This window comes from Procambarus clarkii, chromosome 35 (assembly GCF_040958095.1).
Source record: "Procambarus clarkii isolate CNS0578487 chromosome 35, FALCON_Pclarkii_2.0, whole genome shotgun sequence".
Classification (NCBI taxonomy): domain Eukaryota; kingdom Metazoa; phylum Arthropoda; class Malacostraca; order Decapoda; family Cambaridae; genus Procambarus; species Procambarus clarkii.
In genome coordinates this window covers 9,770,461-9,791,402 of record NC_091184.1, presented here as the reverse complement: position 1 = coordinate 9,791,402, position 20,942 = coordinate 9,770,461, and the positions used below count along the sequence as shown (strand labels likewise).

The following is a 20,942-nucleotide window of genomic DNA, read 5'->3' as shown; positions in this document are numbered from 1 at the left end:
GATCTCTCAGAATTCTGGAAAAGGCACAGTCCTAATATTCCAAAAAAGAGGACTGACAGGAGACACTAAATTATTCACCAGTCTCAATGACGAGTATTTCGTGTATAATAATGGAGAATGTAATTATGATGAGAATAATGGAGCACTTAGCGGGGATGAACGTTCCAGTGAGAGGGATGTATGGATTTAAAAGGGAAGAGTCATTCCTGATATACTTGAACGAGTTCTATGACAAGGTTACTAAAATACAGTAGGAAAAAGAAGGTTGGATAGGTTGTATCTTCCTAGATTAAAAAAACTGATAAGGGTTCCTCTTAAAATGCTGGTGTACAAGATAAAGAAGCTGGCAAGACTGGGTAAGCGAGTAGTGAAGGACAAGACGGTCTGACAGGTGGTGTCGTGGTGCAGAAATGTGACAGGTGGGGTCCCCCATGGTTCGGTTTAAGAATGACTGCTGTTCTTAATTTTTGCGAATAACTTACCTGAGGGAGTGAGCTCGTACATATCGATGTTTGCAGACAACACAATAATGAGGAATGTAAAAACGAGAAGAATATAAAAATTTACAGGAAGACCTTGACAAACTCCAGGAGTGGTCAGACAAATGGCTGACAAGAGTTCAATCCCAACAAGTGTAAGATAAACTAAACTATAAAGGGAAGACAACTTCATGAAATGAAGAGACAAAATGATTTGGGAGTGGATATAACTTCATCACTAAGACTAGAGGCACAAATAAACAGGATAACATCAGCAGCATATGAGACACTGGAAACATTAGAACATAATTTAAAACCTAAATAAGGACTCTTTCAAGATAATCTATGCAGCCTATGTTAGATCATCACTTCAGTATGCAGCACCGGTCTGGGATCCTCGCCTTGTGAAACACAAAGCCAAAACTAAAAAAATACAGAGGTTTGCAACAAGATTAGTGCCAGAACAAATGGAGCAGATAAAGGGAACTAAACGTCAAAGCCTTTAAAAGGAGAGAAAACAAGATTATTATAGTTGCAGTTTGTCTGAGGTCTCAAGGTCGTGACCTTGATCGTGCGCTCAAACGCCCATCAGCTACCACGGCTGTTCATGGTAGGTTGTAGTGAATGTTGGATTACATGAGAGTCGGGTCTAGTAACACTGGCAATGAGAATATATGTTAAAGACAGAGACTATGTCACTGATGTACGTTCATTCTGGGGGAACAATTCTTGTAAAGCCAAATGAAAAATATAAATCTTAATATATCTGGCCGCTGATGCAGTGGTCAGAGTACCAGTGCTGTTCATGGGGGAGACCCTCGCTGATCTGGCTTCAAATCCTGAGGGGGTCATAGTGTGATATATATATATATATATATATATATATATATATATATATATATATATATATATATATATATATATATATATATATATATATATATATATATATATATATATATATATATATATATATATATATATGTTGTACCTAGTAGCCAGAACGTCGTACTCGGCCTGCTATGCAAGGCCCGATTTGCCTAATAAGCCAAGTTTTCCTTAATTAATATATTTTCTCTAATTTTGTTCTTATGAAATGATAAAGCTACCCATTTCATTATGTATGAGGTCAATTTTTTTTATTAGAGTTAAAATTAACGTAGATATATGACCGAACCTAAACAACCCTACCTAACTTAACCTAACCTATCTTTATATGTTAGGTTAGGTTAGGTAGCCAAAAAAATAGGTTAGGTTAGGTTAGGTAGGTTAGGTAGTCGAAAAATAATAAGTTCATGAAAACTTGGCTTATTAGGCAAATCAGGCCTTGCATAGTAGACTGAGAAGTGCGTTCTGGCTACTAGGTACGACATATATATATATATATATATATATATATATATATATATATATATATATATATATATATATATATATATATATATATATATATACATATATTATATATATATATATATACATATATTATATATATATACATATATATGTCGTACCTAATAGCCAGAACGCACTTCTCAGCCTACTATTCAAGGCCCGATTTGCCTAATAAGCCAAGTTTTCATGAATTAATGTTTTTTCGTCTACCTAACCTACCTAACCTAACCTAACCTAGCTTTTTTGGCTACCTAACCTAACCTTACCTATAAATATAGGTTAGGTTAGGTTAGGTAGGGTTGGTTAGGTTCGGTCATATATCTACGTTAATTTTAACTCCAATAAAAAAAATTGACCTCATACATAAAGAAAAGGGTAGCTTTATCATTTCATAAGAAAAAAATTATAGTAAATATATTAATTCAGGAAAACTTGGCTTATTAGGCAAATCGGGCCTTGAATAGTAGGCTGAGAAGTGAGTTCTGGCTACTAGGTACGACATATATATATATACATATATATATATACATATATATATACATACATATATATATATATATATATATATATATATATATATATATATATATATATATATATATATATATATATATATATATATATATATATATATTGTGTGTGTATGTGAATAAATATAAATAAATAAATACAAAAATATGTTGAGATTATTGCATGAAAACGTTTTTGTGGACAAAGTAAATGAATTAATATATTTACACTTGAAATTTATATCATTCCTTTAATCTATAATTATACTGGATCCACAATAGAAATTTACTTCAAACTATTATTATTATTATTTTTTCTAAAAAAATCTAACCTTTGAAAAAGTCATCATGAACTTCCATAGCGATCTGCTTGATGTTCCTGAGGACATGTGGAGAGTTAAGGAGCATATCCTGCAGGAAGTCCACCTCCGACAGCTCCACGTCCAGCTTCACGTAGTCGATCACCTGACCCGCGAGTCCCAGCTGGTTCACCAAGTTCTCGAAGCGATCTACCTGAGGAAAATTAAGATTGATTGATTGATGCTTTCATTATTATGCACCCCATACCCATCCCGTGGACGGTGGTGGAAAGGGTTACAGAGGCACATAATGGGTTCAGGAACTGAACCCCATCGTTCGATAGGCTAACCAAGTGACAATCTTGTGAAGTCACTATACAAGGCACACAACAGTCACTATACAAGGCACTTTACATATATGGTGAGTCACACAGTTACTAGTCTTGCTTCACACCCACCCAACTGGGCGGCAGCTTTACAGTCATGTGCATGTATCACCTACGGTAAGCAAATTTTGGATACTTCACTAAGATTGTAGGCAGTACATACTTTACTGCACTTTACCTGAATAAACATTTATTTATTATTTATTTATACTTATGAAGGAAGCACTTATACATTTATTGGACTCCATTGATGGTGTTATCTCTGAATTCTGCAATTTTTTCACATTCCATTGTATAATGACGCAAAGTATGCGAGTAGTTCTGCTGACAGAGTTTACATTTAGTCAAGTCTACATCTATATATGTTACAAACTCCCAGAGGTACTTGTAGTCGAGACTAAGCCTAGCAGTGGAAACATCTAGAAGTCTACTAACCTTATTGGTTAGTAGAGGTAGAGGAATTGGTTAGTATGGAAACCACACCCATAGGTGTGCGTTTCTTCCTGCATAATAGAACAACGATAGATGGATGGAGCAACTGGTGTGAAAATTATTTTGCCTCAAGTCTACGAGATTTCGTTGATGTTCCAGAATATTACTGCCCTCAGGCTGCTCAAAGGCAGCCCAAGTTGGTAATCAATTCCCTCTTTACGAGCAAAAGTCTTGTCCAACTCATCAGTTTTATCGTGCATTCGGAGACCAATATGGGAAGGAAACCACAGGAGACAAACTCTGACTCCATCATTGATTATTTCACCATATCTGTGTCTAGCTTCAGAGATAAGCATGTCATATGCCTTGGGGAACTCAGGGGAGTCAAGGATGACAAGAAGTCACTTACAATTAACGTGTCAACTTTGGATTCATATACGCGCTCGAGTACAAGGATTATGACAACCAATTCTGTTTGAAGAGTGAAGGCCAATACGCGCTCCACACTCATTGGAGATGGAACCATCTCTCGTTGTCACAACAACTGCACTTCCAGCTGCATCATGCGACTGTTGCAAGGATCCATCAATGTAAATAATCTTGGAAAGGGAGCGCTCTCTGACTAAAGCATCAATTTGGCTTAAGGCATTGTACTTTGCTTCTTGTTGAAGCAAGGCTTGTTCTTTAATCAGTTTCTTGGGTGAGAAAGTAGGGATAGTGATTTGGAAAGAGGTGATCTCCCACGGGGCAGGAAAGTGTCGTTGTTGTTTCTCTTGGTAGAGGTGATGAATATTATACATTCAGAGCACAGTACCATTCTGAGCACTGTCAGCATCCCTCCATTTGGAGAGATGCTGACCTTCAAAAAAAAAAAAACTTGGAGGACTAACCCACACTAACTTCAGGGGTTGAGATAGGTTAACCTAAGCATTTTGAAACCAATTAAAACATTAATTTCAGTGATACGATCACTTACACATGAAATATTCAGTTCCTTCCTTTTGTTTAGTAATTTAGTTGTACGGGGGGCATCCGAGGATAATCCTCATGGCTTCGTTTTGCATCTTTCCCAGCTCTCCAAATCATTCTCTCAGGCACTAGAGCAAACATGGGTGCAGCATAATCGATCAGAGATCTAATATATGAGAGATACATCATCATGTTGCCAATTCTCACGTTTGCGCCTAGCTCATCAAGATTGTAACTTGCTTAGCTAAACGAATTGTGGGGTTCAATCCTGAGTCCATTATGTGCCTCTGTAACCCTTTCCACTACCGCCCACAAGATAGGTGTGGGGTGCATAATAAATGAACTTAACTAAACTGCACCATAGCTTGGATGGTAGCCTGCCACAGCCTTAAGAGCACGGAGCCTCTCTCTACATTGGCGACCCAGTCTGGCTACAACATTGCGGTACAGTGGAACTTCAAGACCAAGGTATTTGTATCTGGTTACATAGTCGAGCAGAGAGCCTTCATGCAACTGCATTTTGCGAACGGCCCTACGTCGTCTGGGTGGGCGTCGGCTCAGGATCTCTGTTTTCTCTACTGAGATGACCAAGCCTAGTTCCTGACATGTGTGCAACACAGAGTTCAGAACAATTTGGGTGTTGGTATACCCATTGGTGTGGATTAGTATATCATCCGCACAGCTAATGATGTGTTCGCTGGGCCTTCTAGTTTCTAAGTTTAGAAGTGCATTGAGTAACACATTGAACAGAATAGGACTGAGGACACCTCCCTGTGGAGTGCCAAGTTCAAAATTTCTTGTTATACTCCTATGCCCTTGGAACAGTACAGATGACTTCCTGTTGGATAGATAGCCTCTTATTCACCGTAGAAGCCATCCTCCAACATTCATTTTAGCAAGTTCGCTCAGAATGACGTGTTGGTTAGCAATGTCAAAGGCTGACTTAAGATCTAGGAAAGTGGTATATGACCTATCAGTATGCAGGGTGAGGAATGTGGTAATACAGTGATGTACACTCTTTCCATGCGTAAAGCCATATATCTGGGGAGACAACATGTTACTAATTCTGTAAAGGAGACGGTTGAGAACCATCCTCTCAAGACACTTAAGAGACAACTCGTGAGGGAGATTGGGCGAAAAGCACTCTGCTGATTAAGTTTAGGAATGGGAATAATAAAGCTGTTGGTCCGTGACTTTGGAAGCTCCCCAGTTACTTAGCTTATATTATACAATTCAAGCAAGGGATTCCCTGGAACTAGCAGAAGCATACGCAGCAGGCCGTAAGTAACTCCATCCTCCCCGGGTGATGTAGCTTTGACTTTATGTAGAGCAGAGTCTAGTTCGTATTCAGTAAAAAGCCTGTCACAGTCATCCTCTTGATGAAGCATGAAGTCAAGGAGCCTTGCCCTATCAGCATAGCTATTATTTAATTCATTCTGTGTGAGTAGAGGAAGACTGTCAAAGCTGGAAGTTGTGGCCCAAGCATCAACAAGCTCATTTGCTCTGTGCAGAGGATTAGGGTGTGAGATCTCTGCAGCATTATTCGCTATGATCTTGTTGATATCCTTCCATGCCCGACTTAGTGGCGTGTGAGAATTGAGACCACTAACAAGTTTCCCAGTCTGTCTGCCTCAGTTCTACCATTCGTTTCCTGGCCTCAGCCAGAGCCGTTTGAAAGAGCCTAAGCATTTCAGCAGTGCGGGTACTTCTATAAGCTAGTCCAATTCTTCTGGCAGTGGGTTTTAATGAATGTAATTTGGAACCATTATAATAGGCATAATTATTATGACCAATGTAATTTGGGTTACGTGGCCTAGACGATGGATCAAGTGATTCCATAGACTGTTCGATAGTACCTGTGAGTTCATTATTAAAATCTTCAACTGATGAAGACTCAAAGGAACTGCACCATTCTGCCACATGAGCAACAAAATTGTCTCGTTGATCGATGGGCACAGCCAGTCTCTTCCGCTTGAACATTCCGCCGGGGAGGATAGAGCTTCTAATGCTTACAGTGGCTAATATGGGCAGATGATCAGACGCCATATCTGGCACTATTGACGAGGCGCACACGGTGTGGGAGACGTTGACACCGGGACATAGATCAAGAATACCCCCGTAGATATGCGTCGGTTCAAGGTCACCCACAATCTGTGCATCATCGTGACTTTTTAATAGTGACAAGAGTTGGTTGCCGTTACGATTACTGAACGGCGAATTACCAATATTCCTATGCCTAGCATTATAATCACCTATAATGATGGAAGGCTCAGTCTGTATACAGATAGGAAGGTCAGTATAATTAAACTTATCACTTGGAGATTACAGGTTAAAGATAATGAGGGCAGAGTTCCCCACGTAGATCTTCACACCATGATATTGAAGCCCTTCAGTTGACTTGGCTGGGAGTGACTGGTGAGGAAGGGACTTCTTAACATACAAAATACTAGAGTGATTGGATTTAAAGTTATAGACAACAAAGGAGGGTAATTTAGGAGGTGTGGACCTGGTGAGAACTCTGCACTCCTGAAGGCAGACGACATCAATGGGCTCGCAGTCATCACTTTGTGGTGGAGATCAGGAAGCCTTTTCCTGAGTGATGCTATGTTCCAACTGAGGATACGAAGCACCGTTGTATGAGGGGAGTTTGTGGAGAGATAAATACTGTACTCCAGGTCACTGTACTCACCATGTTCGTCGCTATGACAGCGACAGCACTGTCGTACTTCCTTCAGTTTCTGCTCTTTATCTGTCAACATATCCGCTTCATGCTGTCGGCGAATCTCTTCTAACTCAAGTACCCGAGTTTGCTGTAGTTCCGAATCTATTTGTTGTGGGGGAGGCTGCTGCTTTTAGAATTAAGAGATGGTGAATCATTCGGGAGTTTTTCTGAATGATTTCGTGGAAATAGTCGACAATATTTCGTGGCAGCAAATATGTTAGCATGTAGTGGTGGTGGGAGGAGGATGGCAGGGTGAGACATGCCGCCACAGCGACCAAGCTTAGGGTAGTAGGATGAGACACGGCGCCACAGCGACCAAGCTTAGGGTTGTAGGATGAGACACGGCGCCACAGCGACCAAGCTTAGGGTTGTAGGATGAGACACGGCGCCACAGCGACCAAGTTTAGGGTTGTAGGATGAGACACGGCGCCACAGCGACCAAGCTTAGGGTTGTAGGATGAGACACGGCGCCACAGCGACCAAGCTTAGGGTTGTAGGATGAGACACGGCGCCACAGCGACCAAGCTTAGGGTTGTAGGATGAGACACGGCGCCACAGCGACCAAGCTTAGGGTGGCAGGGTGAGACATGGCGCCATGGCTTCTACCAAATTAATAACATTACCCTGTAGCAGATTTATGAAAAAAGGGCATTGGAGTCAAAATCCACAATTCACTAAAAGTTACACAACAGGCTGAAACATTAATAAAAAAAAAAAATAACCAAACCCAAGGAATAATTAAGCATACAGAACTTTTAACTTTAAGGGGAAAAAAGTAGTGATTCAACTGTATGTGTTGTGCCCCTACTTTACGTTGTGCTACCTACTGCCCCCAACCCGTTCTCGCAAATTTAATAAGTCAATATTGACTTATTAAATATGTGCATATGTGACATACTTAACATAATAGATACCCTTAAAAAGATTCATAGAAAACACCGACCTTACCTAACCTTGTTAGTATCTTAAGATAAGCATCTTATTGCTTCGTAATTACAATTATTACCTAACCTATAATACTCTCTATTACTCCCTCATCTATCCATATCTCAACTATGGTATTTGTGCTTGGGGTTCTACTACCCAAAATCATTTACGTCCTCTAATTACTCAACACAAAGCTGCTATTAGGACAATATCCAACTCTGGCCCCAGACATCACTCGGTACCCCTACTCAAATCTCTGAATATGTTAGATATTAAGTCACTGCACATTCTCTCGTGTGTATTATACATATATAAACGCTGAACTGTAATGCCAATCCTGACCTCAAAAGCTTCATAGAAGGTTGTAACAGAACCCATGAGCACCACACCAGAAATAAATAGTTTTGATAATCCTAGAGTACGACTTAATCAAACTAGAAATGCTCTACAAATCAAGGGACCCAGAATGTGGAATGACCTTCCCAACCATATTAAAGACTGTACCTCTCTCAACCAGTTTAAGATAAAAACGAAGCAATACCTAATAAATTCCCTGTAACCTACCTTACCCCTCTATTGTCAACCAATGTCTGTTTTTTTTTAAATGGCGCTGTTTGTCGACAGAATTGTATTTGTGCTGCTTTTTCAGCCATGTTCCCCCCCTTTTTATCTCTTTTTTTTATTTGTTCTCAACTCATTTTATTCTTTATGCACAAATAGTATTAAGCTTTAGTCATTTAAGTTTTTCATGCCCGAAACGCTTTGCGTAATAGTGGCTTTAGGCATTGCATGTATTAGCCCTATCTATAAATCCATCACTCTTTGTAAAATCTCTTGTATGTATGTACCTGTTACGGCCCTATTGGGACGCAACCGGGTTCTTTTCTGATGGTATTAGAGTTTGGGTATCCCAGGTTAGTAGAGGCTTTCAAGGGGTGTGTTCCGTAATGCAAGGTAAATTAAAAGGGGAGGGATACAAATGTTCTGATTTATATATATATTCACCACCACCATAAATAAATATATAACAGTTGCACACGGGGGTTATTACTACACGATTATGTACAAGGTTGTCTTCCTCCGAAGACACTGGATGCTCCACGGTGCGCACTTTGGATAGCCCTGGTTCTTTCTTCCGTGGCCCCCGATGAATCCTCTATGATTCTCTTGGTGAATCAACCCTGGCCACAGGCCAGCCAAATCACAGTCCCACTGGGTGCTCCGTCGTGGAGGCCTTCAACCACAATCCAGCCTGTAGCTGGCAGGTACTGATCAGCTCCGCTTTGTAGGCCACTCCACAACCGATACTAGGGTTGCGAGCCCTAGGCAGGAGCCTCGTGTGATCCCGCTGATCACTCTCCTCACTAAGCACCACAGTGGCTAGTCTCTTCCACCAGCCAGCCCCGGATAAGGCGATTCCTGATACTGCCACGTCACAGGCAGGCTATTACTCTCATACAGAGTTCGTCTGGGGGTGACTCACAGCTTCTTCAGCAGACTCGTGAAGAGACCTTGGTTGCCTTGGGTAGACTGATCCATCGTCCAATACAGCAGTCCCAGGTCGACTCTGCAATCAGACACGTCATTAATACTGTCACGCTCTAGGGAACCTCACTTACAGGCTTAGACACAAATGTCCACCTCTCCACTCCATAGATGGCGTTGCTGTCTAAGCGCCACCTCACCAGAGGTCAGCAGCGGCTACGTTATGAGCTGATTAAGATGGGAAACCAGCTCCTGTGGCTGGTATATCCCGTCCTCGCTAGATGGCGTTGTCCATTTGGAGTTGGTTTCGGGATCAGACTCACAGATGGCGTTGTCGTGACTGCTCTGTGCTACGACGCTGGACTCGGGTCCGTAACAGTACCTTACCTAAATAAACATTTGATTTGATTTGATTTGACTTTGATTATTGTATCCAAGCATGGAGACCTTATCTTCAGAAGGACATAGCTGCTGTAGAGAAAGTACAACACCAGGTGACAAGGGTTAAAATACTGGGCAGCATCATCAACTACATGATTCACTGTTCACCGCAGGGTATCCAGTGGTAACTGGAGACCTGTGATAGAATCCTGGGCAGAGTGGGTTGACTGGACATGATCTCTTCACTGTTCACTCCAGTGTGAATTAGCAGCTCATGTTCTGTAAAAACCTGTAAGGTTAGGCTTTTAAAATGAACTTACTCTGAAGGGAATAGTCAGAGGACTTCTGTTCATGTACTGTATTCTAAAGTTAAAAAAAAAAAATAGCGTATCTAGTGTAGTGTTGTTACGGCCCTCTCGGGTCGCAATCGGGTTCTTTCTCTGATGTTGTTAGAGGTAGGGTATCCGGCCCCAAGCTAGTAGTGGCTTTCAAGGGATGTGATCCGTAACGCAAGTAAATTAAAGGGGAAGGGAAATAAAGGCAAAAACTTAATAATATAATTATTACCGTCACCATAAATAATATATAAAAGGTTACACAGGGGGGGGGGGGGTTAAACACTATTATATACATCCTAGTCTTCCTCTGAAGACTCTGGACGTTCACGGTGCTCAACAAGGCTAAGCTCTTAGTCCTCTTGTGGCCTCACGACGAATCCTCGATTCTCTTGAGTCTACCCTGGCCACAGGCCAGCCAAATCACAGTTCCACTGGGGGCACCGTCGTGGAGGCCGTCAACCACAAATCCAGCCTGTAGCTGGCAGGTTCCAATCAGCAACACTGGTTAGGCCACTCCACGACCGATACTAGGGTAGCGAGCCCTAGTCAGGAGCCTCGTGTGATCCCACAGATCACTCTCCTCACCACAACACCCCAGTGGTTAAGCGTCTCCACCAGTCAGTCCCGGGTACGACAATCCCTCAGCTGCTACGTCACAGGCAGGCTAACACCTCAGTGTTCATCCGGGGGGTGACTCACAGCTTCTGCAGCAAATACTTGGAGACAAGACGGCTGCCTTGGGTAGACTGATCCCACTTCCATTACAGCAGTCCCAGGTCGACTCTGTAATCAAACACGTCATCAGTAAGAGGGACACTCTAGGGCACCTCACTTACAGGCTTAGACACAAACGCCCACCCATCTACTCCATAGATGGTATTGCTGTCTAAGCTCCACCTCACCAGAGGTCAGCAGCGGCTGTGTTATGAGCTGATCAGGACGGGAAACTAGCCCTGGTGGCTGGTATTTCCTGTCCTCACTTGATGGCGCCGTCCATTTGGAGGGGGTATCGGGAGCTGACCCACAGATGGCGTGGTCGTCACTGCTCCATGCTCGGACGCAGGGCTCGGGTCCATAACAAGTGTAGCATTAATTTTCTGCAGTTGGAAGAAAACGCGCACAGTGTGGGGGACTTGTTTATTTTAATAATAATAATAAACAATTAATTATAATCATCATCATTAATTATGATGAAGCATAATAGCTAATTATGGCGACTAAAATAAGTAGTCTAAGTGGATAATAATTAATTATGTGACTAATAAAGATTAGTGAATAACAATGAAGTATTATCCTGATATAATTTATTTATTTATTTATGCATATACAAGAATGTACATAAGGAATGTGAGGATACAAATATGGTAATTACAGTCTTGTAAAGCCACTAGCACGCGCAGCGTTTCGGGCAGGTCCTTAATCTAAGAAAATTTTAAGGAGGTAAATACTTGCAAAATTTATAGACAAAAAAATGATAACAGTTACATGAAATGAAAAAAAGAAGATGAGATAAAATTGTAGGTACAGTATATTAAAGCACATAGGTAGCTAAGATTGATTGCAATGACAGCTTGAATGGTAGTTGACAAAAATTGGTAGGCACAATACAGCAGAAACAATATAAGATTGATTGCAATGACAGCTTGAATGGTAGTTGACAAAAAAATTGGTAGTCACAATAGAGCATATGGCTAGCACATAAAAGAAGACAGCAATGAACACAATGATAAGGTTGTTTGATATTACATAAAAATTAGGAGATTGGGTAACACTAGGTACAGAGCAAATTTAAAGCTCAGTGTAGGAAACTAAGAAGATGAAGTTAGGTACTTTTTTGTTTTGCTTTTAAATAAGGCAAAAGTTTTACAGTTTTTCAATTCACTAGGGAGTGAGTTCCATAGACTAGGTCCCTTAATTTGCATAGAGTGTTTACACAGATTAAGTTTGACCCTGGGGATATCAAAGAGATATTTATTTCTGGTGTGGTGATAATGGGTCCTATTACATCTGTCCAGGGAGAGTTTCAGAGCATGGTTTGCATTTAAGAACAGGGTTTTGTAAATGTAGTTGACACAAGAAAATGTGTGGAGGGAGTTAATATTTAGCAAGTTTAGGGATTTAAACAAGGGAGCTGAGTGTTGTCTGAAAGCAGAGTTAGTTATTATTCTGATAGCAGATTTTTGCTGTGTGATGATGGGCTTAAGGTGGTTTGCAGTGGTAGACCCCCATGCACAGATATCATAATTAAGATAGGGGTAGATTAGTGCATAATATAGTGAGAGGAGAGCAGAGTTAGGAACATAATATCTGATTTTGGAGAGTATACCAACTGTCTTAGAGACTTTCTTAGTTATGTGTTGAATGTGGGTGCTGAAGTAGAGTCTCTTGTCTAGGAATAGGCCAAGAAACTTGCCATCATTTTTATTACTGATGGTAATGTTGTCTATCTGTAGCTGAATTGCATTTGATGATTTGCTTCCAAATAAGATGTAGTAAGTCTTTTCGATGTTTAATGTTAGTTTGTTCGTTGACATCCATAAGTGGACTTTTTTTAATTCATTATTCACAACATTATTTAGTGTATGTGGGTTGAGGTTTGAATAGATAAGGGTAGTATCGTCAGCAAACAATATAGGTTTGAGAATATTAGAGACATTAGGCAGATCGTTTATATATATAAGAAATAGAAGAGGTCCTAAGATGCTGCCCTGTGGCACTCCAACGGTAATTGGTAGAGTGGAAGAAGTTGTATCATTGATGGTTACATATTGGTGTCTGTCACTAAGATAGGATCGGATGTAGTCAAGGGCAAGGCCTCGGATTCCATAATGCTGGAGTTTAAGTAAGAGGTAGTTGTGATTAACAATATCAAAGGCTTTTCTTAGGTCAATGAAGAGTTAGTTTAGTTCATTTATTATGCACCCCATACCCATCTTGTGGGCGGTAGTGGAAAGGGTTACAGAGGCACATAATGGGCTCAGGGACTGAACCCCACAATTCATTTAGCTAAGCTAGTTACAATCTTGATGAGCTAGTTGCAAAATTCAATATAAGTCATCACATCAACAATGGGTTCGAGATTGACCTCAAGTACAGGTTCTAAATTAAGCAACTGACATATGTGGAGAGCTAGTGTCACAAGTTATATGTTTGTCCTGCACACCGCCCCCCATCCAGTGGGAAGCGGTGGATAGGTTACAATCACTTAGTTACTACCTACAGTTAGCAAACTGGGAATATTTGTCTAAAATTTCTGGTAGCAGATCATTTTGAATGAAATATTGACACATCGCTGGAACATTGGTTATAGAATTGTCTCTAAATTCACGTATCTTTTCGCACTCCATCACATAGTGACGGAGGGTGTGCGAATAATTTTGTTGACACAGTTTACATTTGATCAGGTCTACATCAGCAGATAATGAGAATTCCCAGAGATACTTGTAACCGAGTCTAAGCCGAGCAGTAGTAACATCTAGAAGTCTGCTGGTTTTATTGGATGATCCATAGATATGTGGCTCCTCTTGCATGATAGTATGATGATAGATGGAATTACTGGTGTCAATTTCACTTTGCCTCAGATCTACAAGATCTTGTTGAAGTTCTCGGTGTACTGCTGCTCTCAGATTGCTCATTGACAATCCAAGGTTACACTCAACGGCTCCTTTAAAGGCAGATTCTTTGGCTAACTTATCAGCTCTATCATGCATTCGGAGGCCAACATGAGATGGAGACCACATGAAATGGACTCTGTTACCATCCTTAATAATTTTGTTGTATTTGTGTCTAGCTTCGGACACGAGCATGTTACAGTTATGTCTTAAAGAGTTGAGAGCATTTAGGGATGATAAGGAGTCACTTACAATTAATGTATCAAGTTTTGAGACTTGTACACATTTCAGTGCAAGGATCAAGGCAAATAGTTCAGTCTGAAGGGTAGAGGCCCAGTTGTTTATACGGACTCCCCACTCAAAGTATAGGCCATCGCCCATTGTCAGGACAACTGCACTTCCAGCTGCACCCGTGGTGCGGTGTAGGGAACCATCAGTGTATAATTGTCCAGTCGGAAACTCATTTTTGTCAAGGGCTGAGTAGATAACGTCAGGAGACTAATGATTGCATCGTTGGTGCTCTTTTGGGACCGGAAGCCAAACTGGCAGGGGCTGAGTATGTCGAATTTTACGAGGTAGGAATAGAGCTGCTTGTAAATAATTTTTTCAAATATTTTTGATAGAATGGGTAGATTTGATATTGGTCTATAATTGTTTATGTCCGCCGGATTGCCTCCTTTATGGACTGGCGTTACTCTTGCTTTTTTGAGGATATCAGGGAAGGTGTGACACTCTATAGATTTGTTGTAGAAATCAGTACAAGTCAGTACAAATTGTTGTACAACAGTAGTGCTATGGGTGGGGCAAGGGCATGGGAGGCTCTCTTGTACACAATGGACGGAATTTCACTGGTGTTCCCTGCCTTGGTTTTTAGAGAGTGTATGATGGACACAACATCTGCCGGGCTGATTGGTGAAAGGAGAAGAGAGTTTGGATAGCTGCCTGAGAGATATGTGTTAATATGTGTCTGAGTCTGTGGGATTTTACTGGCAAGATTAGCACCAACCGATGAAAAGAAACTATTAAATTCATTTGCCATTTCTAAATCAGTTGACGGTATATCCCCATCCTTGTAGAGTTTTATTTGGTTATGTGAGTGTTGTTTAGTTCCTAAGATACTAGAGATAGTTTTCCAAGTGCTTTTCATGTTGCCTTTTGCTTCATTGAATCTATTCACATAATATGCAAGTTTTGCCTTTCTTATGATACTGGAAAGCATTGATGAGTACCTTTTAGCTACTTCCTTTGAAACTAGGCCAATCCTAACTTTCTTTTCATATTCATGTTTCTTGTTGATTGAGTTGAGAATGCCACTTGTGAGCCATGGATTGTTCAATCTTTTGTCAGTTACTTGCTTGGTAAGAAGGGGACAATGAAGGTTGTAGAGGCTTAGAGTTTTGGAGAGGAAGAGGTTAGCTAATGAATTTATATCATGGGTATTATTGAATTCAGAATCCCAGTTAATATTGTGAAATGCCTCTGTAAGATTGTCTAAAGCTGATTCACTGTGTAGCCTAAATTAAAGTTTCTTGCTTTTTGGTGGTGTTATGTCCATGTTCGCTATGAGAAAGGTAGGATAGTGGTCAGTTGTTCTGTCGTAGATTATACCAGATACAAGTGGAGCTGTTATGTTTGTCCATATGTGGTCCAAGGTAGTGGCTGATGTTTGAGTGACTCGGGTAGGTTTGGTGATTGTGGGGATTAGCATTAGCATAATATTAGAGAATAACCGTTATAATGATAGTGTATAACTCAATTACAATTAATATTTATATCTATAATCAGCAACTGAAAGTTGCATTATTTGCATTTACACTAATGACAATTCTAGGTAATATGTCTTGGCTTATCACTTTGGGGGTTCTGGCGGGGCACCCCAAAGATAATACAAATGCGTAGCATGATAGAAAAAAAGTGTTGCCTGAGTGTCATAGCTTGAATCCCTTGAAAAGGAAAACAGGGGATGCAGAGGATCCCGGGAGGAGGGTGGGTGTTTTTGTATGTGAAGCGGCTGCGGAGGGTGGCGAAACAGAGGTCGCCGGGTTGTTGTTGTTGTTGTTATAGATTCAGATACTTGGAACAAGTTCCAAGTAGCACGGGCTATGATGAGCCCGTAACTTACCTGGCACAGGAGTTGTGCAAGTTGCATGGGCTATGGTGAGCCCGTAGTGGACTTACCTGGCACAGGAGCGGTGCTGAATCTGTGGTCGCCAGGTCCGCGGGTGCTCATTTAGTATTCCCGCTTGGTGCGCACGCAGCTTAGACGGTTAGACACAATTCTTAGAATTACGTTTTCTTCTCACAGAAAACCCACCGCTTTTTGAGAAAAGCAGTGGCTATTTCTCTGCTAGTTTCTTGGATGTTTCCCTGAAGTAAGGGACAGCATGATGCTTGGTTTGGTTCTCAGATCCTTTATCTCAAGCCTGATATGAACTTAGGATATGGTCTTATCAGGACTATAAAGAAAAGGTTAAGGAATACATACTAGAAAATCTACCTCAAGTCATCATTCGTTTGCCCGTTTGCCCGTCTCTGCCCGAAACGCTGTGCGTACTAGTGGCTTTACAAGATTGTAAATACTATGCTATGTATTCACACAAACCCAATGTATATTCTTGTATATAAATAAATAAATAAATAAATAAATTCGTATTTCCTTTCCTCAGGTCGATCGCTTCGAGAACTTGGTGAACCAGCTGGGACTCGCGGGTCAGGTGATAGACTACGTGAAGCTAGACGTGGAGCTGTCGGAGGTGGACTTCCTGCAGGATATGCTCCTTAACTCTCCACACGTCCTCAGGAACATCAAGCAGATCGCTATGGAAGTTCATGATGACTTTTTCAAAGGTTAGATTTCTTAATTTTACGCAAGTACTCGAGGTATTCAAATTTATAATAATTCATATTTCATGATGGTTCCATTTTGTTTAAATCTAACTTTAGCAAATCTGTTTATTTTTATTATTTATTTGATTTACATGAGGGCCATTAACACTAGTTGTCTCAACGAGGACAGGAGGCTTGCGGCTTGTCGAAGGTCCCCCCCCCCATTCCCTCATTTCCCTTTTTTTTTCTTGCAATATATCTGTTATCATTTTATTAATTCTGCTAGAATTTACTACTTAAAATTATCTGTTAGATTAGGGACCTGCCCAAAACACTGCACGTACTAGTGGCTTTACAAGATTCTAAATACTATGCTATGTATTCTCATAAACCCAATGTACCTTTTTGTATATAAATAAATAAATAAATAAATTTGCTTGCCTGAATGATGACTGACTGGGTATACAGGCATGAGCTCATTACACACAGAAATCACAATAGCGTGAGCTCAAACTAGTGCAGACTGTCTTATAAGAGGGGATTCACACTTGGACTCTTTCTATATTCACTAACTGCAAACAACTAATGGAAATCAAAGAGTTACTAAATATTCATGATATACTGTAGCATATGAATTTACCCGAGGGCTCGTGGCTTGTTAAAGGTCCCCGCCATTTGTCTTGATGATTTTATCCAGCTGGGTTTTGAAATGCAGCATAGTTCTAGCATTTGTGGCTTTGGCATGTAGGTGTTTCTGTGGGTTTATAACCCTATGGGTGAAAAAGCATTTCCTGTTTTCTGTCCTACATTGTGGCTTGTTGAGCTTTAAATTGTTGCTCTTTGTTTGTGTTACATCTGGCCTTTTTAAATGGTCTGGATCAAAATACTCAAAATTTTTCAGTATTTATAAACATTTATGAGATCATTGCTGTCTTGTCTGGTTTGCAGTGTTGTTAGCCCTGTGGCCCTCAACTATTCCTGGTATGAGAGTTGACTTATTTTGGGGTTGAACTTTTTGCCAAAGGTGATATGTGTCTCTGAAGATTAGGTCTCCATGCTTGGGTACAATAGTCCAAGTAGGGGTTCACCAGAGATTTGTTCAGTTGAATAATGAACTTCTTTTCCTTGAGGTCAAAGGTTCATTTAACTATTCTTAGGGTTTGGTTGGCATTTTTTTTAGCTGCAGCTCCCATTTGTTTTGCAACTTTCAGTGATTGGTGGATTCTGACTCCAGGGTCTTTTTATCATCAGTCTACAGGAAGGTGATTTTTGTGATTTGGTAGTTGTGATTTTCATTGTTAGCGCCACATACAAGGTCTTGCATTTTTTATATTAAAAAGCATTTACAAGTCTTCTAGCTATTTGTGGAGTTCATGTAGATCTCCTTGTAAGGACTTAATTTCATTTTCATGACCTGCTATAACATAATCTTTGTGTCAGCTGCAAAATTGATGATGTGGTTTGTAATATTCTCATCTAATAATAATTTATAATAGTTACAATTTATTTAAGCAAAAGTACATACATAGAGTACATAAACAGTGGAGGATTCATTGGTAAGACGAGTACAATACCTAAAACCCCAAATATGAAAAATAAAGGGTTGGCCCCAAAAGGGAACCTTGCAGTGCCCCACTACACATTTCTTGAGTCAGATTCATTTTTATTTGGGACAACTCTTTGCTTTCTTTGTTTTAATCATTGTTTAATCCATTCTAGTATTCTACTCTTATTAATAGCATTTTTGCTATGCTTAAGTTGCACTCTTGGGATATCAGAAAGATACTTGTTTCTTGTGTGATGCCCATGGGTTCTGCTACAGCCTTGAAAAAAATGCTTAAGATCAGGATTAGTATTGCAGTGCAGAGTTTTGCACATGTAAAGCACACTTGCGGAGATGTGCATTGACTTGGTACTTAACATATTTAAGGATTTCAGTAATGGAGCTGAATGCTGTTAGGGCCTGGGGTTTGTAATAGCTGTTATTGCCAATTTATGCTGAGTAATTAGTGGTTGAGGGTAATTTTGGATTGTAGATCCCCAGGCACAGATACCATAAGTGAGATATGGATAGATGAGAGAATAGTGTTACCACGGCAAAATGAGGCATGTAGTATTTGATCTTGGAGAGAATGTCTACAGTTTAAGATAACGTATTTTACATTTTGTATATGGTAATATTTTGCATTTTGTATATGGCAATGGAAGTTCAGCTTAAGTAACGAGATTGATGGTAAAATACAGAAGACTGTGAGAAAAATAAATGCTATAATTTTGTTTCTAGGTGACCTGAGTCAAACAAGCAGACAACAGGTGTTCTGGCCTTACTTCATGCAACTGAGGTGTCAGGACTTCCTACTGATCCAGTCCCGTGATGCAGGACGGTGGCGAGAGGTGGTTTGGGCCCGGGAGGTCAAGTGGTAGCCCCGTCATTCAGTGAGATATGGTTTAGGCCTGGAAGGTCAACTCGTAACCCCTGCTCTTCTGCCCACACCAACACTGTGCTCTCACATTCAGTTTTTAATGTTTAAATTGCTATAGTGCCTTAGAGAGAAATATCAATGACTAGATATCAATGCTTCCCATTGCATACGGACATGGAGTAATGAAATAGGATCATTTAGATTATATAAATAAATATTTATTATATAAATTCCTGTATATGAACACACTTTTGTCTGCGAGCTAATTGTATATGTTTTACAGAGTCTTCAAGTGTTCATTTTAAAGCATTCATGATTATGCATAACTATGTTCATGATTGTTTTAAATTTTCAGTAACTTTTTCACTGTAATATTTGGTTGCAGGTTATTAATCATATAAGTTAATCATCCTAATTATGATTATTAAAATCATAAAAAAGTTAACAATTAAATTCCTTGCACTCAGTTCTACTGAGAACTTTTTGTCCACAGTTGTGGGGCTGAGTACATAGGTAGTTTTTGATCTGAAACTTTTCCTTGATAGGTATTATAGAACCCATGAGCACCACACCAGAAATAAATATCTTTTGTATTCCCAAAACCAAACTAAATCGTTTCAAACCCTCAATATTTGCTTTTGTATTGAGGCTGGTGTTTTCTCACCTGATTTAATGCATGACTAACCATCCTGTGAGATGTGAATGTTAGCTGAACTTATAGCTAGTTGTTTATCGACATTGTGTAATCTTTCATATAGAATAGGGTAGCAGCACATTGTTTTCTATACCCAAGCTTGTTAATAAAAAAAAAGTTACATCTGACCTTTTGAAGAAGTTCAGATCAACATCCTCCAAATTGTTCAGCATTTTTAATGTTTCAATGAGATCAGTTATGTCATGTCTGATTTGCACTGTTGTTAGCCCTATTCGATGAGATCAGTAGTTCTGGAATTATTTTTGTTGCCCGGTGTGGAATTTTCTACAATGAAGCTATGTCTTTCTGAAGACATAGCAGTCTCCGAAGGTGTAGTGGTAAGACACTCGCCTGGCGTTCCACGAGCGCTATGTCATGGGTTCGTATCCTGGCCGGGGAGGATTTACTGGGCGCAATTCCTTAACTGTAGCCTCTGTTTAACGCAACAGTAAAATGTTTACTTGGATGAAAAAACGATTCTTCGCGGCAGGGGATCGTATTCCAGGGACCATAGGATTAAGGACTTGCCCGAAACGCTACGCGTGCTAGTGGCTGTACAAGAATGTAACAACTCTTGTATATATCTCAAAAAAAAAAAAAAAAAAAAAAAAAAAAAAAAAAAAAAAAAAAAAAAAAAAAAAAAAAAAAAAAAAAAAAAAAAAAAAAATGTGGTCTCCATGCCTGGGTGCAATAATCCAGTTGAGAGTGCGCTAGAGACTTATACAATTGAATGACTACCTTCTTTTCCCTTAAAGTCAAAGGTATGATCAATTATTCCTAAGGATTGGTTAGATTTTTTTTAATGCCACTCCCACTTGTGCAATATTCAGTGAATGATTGATATTGACTTCAAGGTCCTTTTCTTCATCACTCTGCTGCAGGATAATGCTGCTAATTTGATAGTTGTAATGTGGATTGTTATGCCCCACATGCAAAGTCTTGCATTTATCGATATTAAAAAGCATTTGCCAGTCTTCTGACCATTTGTGGAATTCATAGAGATGTCTTTGTAAGGCCTCAATATCATTTTCACTTCCCACTTTACCATAAATCTTCAAATCAAATC

The 20,942-nt window shown here is 39.9% G+C and overlaps 1 protein-coding gene across 1 annotated transcript in view; it reads left to right on the top strand.

Moving 5' to 3' along the window:
* Positions 1 to 19,999, top strand: part of LOC138371353 (uncharacterized) — a 47,240-nt gene extending 27,241 nt beyond the window's left edge. Inside the window, exons 6-7 of the mRNA XM_069336140.1 lie at positions 16,600 to 16,780; positions 19,044 to 19,999. Of these exons, the coding sequence (XP_069192241.1) occupies positions 16,600 to 16,780; positions 19,044 to 19,183 (321 nt within the window). The 3' untranslated portion in view covers positions 19,184 to 19,999. The remainder of the gene's footprint in view (positions 1 to 16,599; positions 16,781 to 19,043) is intronic.
* Positions 20,000 to 20,942: the final 943 nt, after the last annotated feature.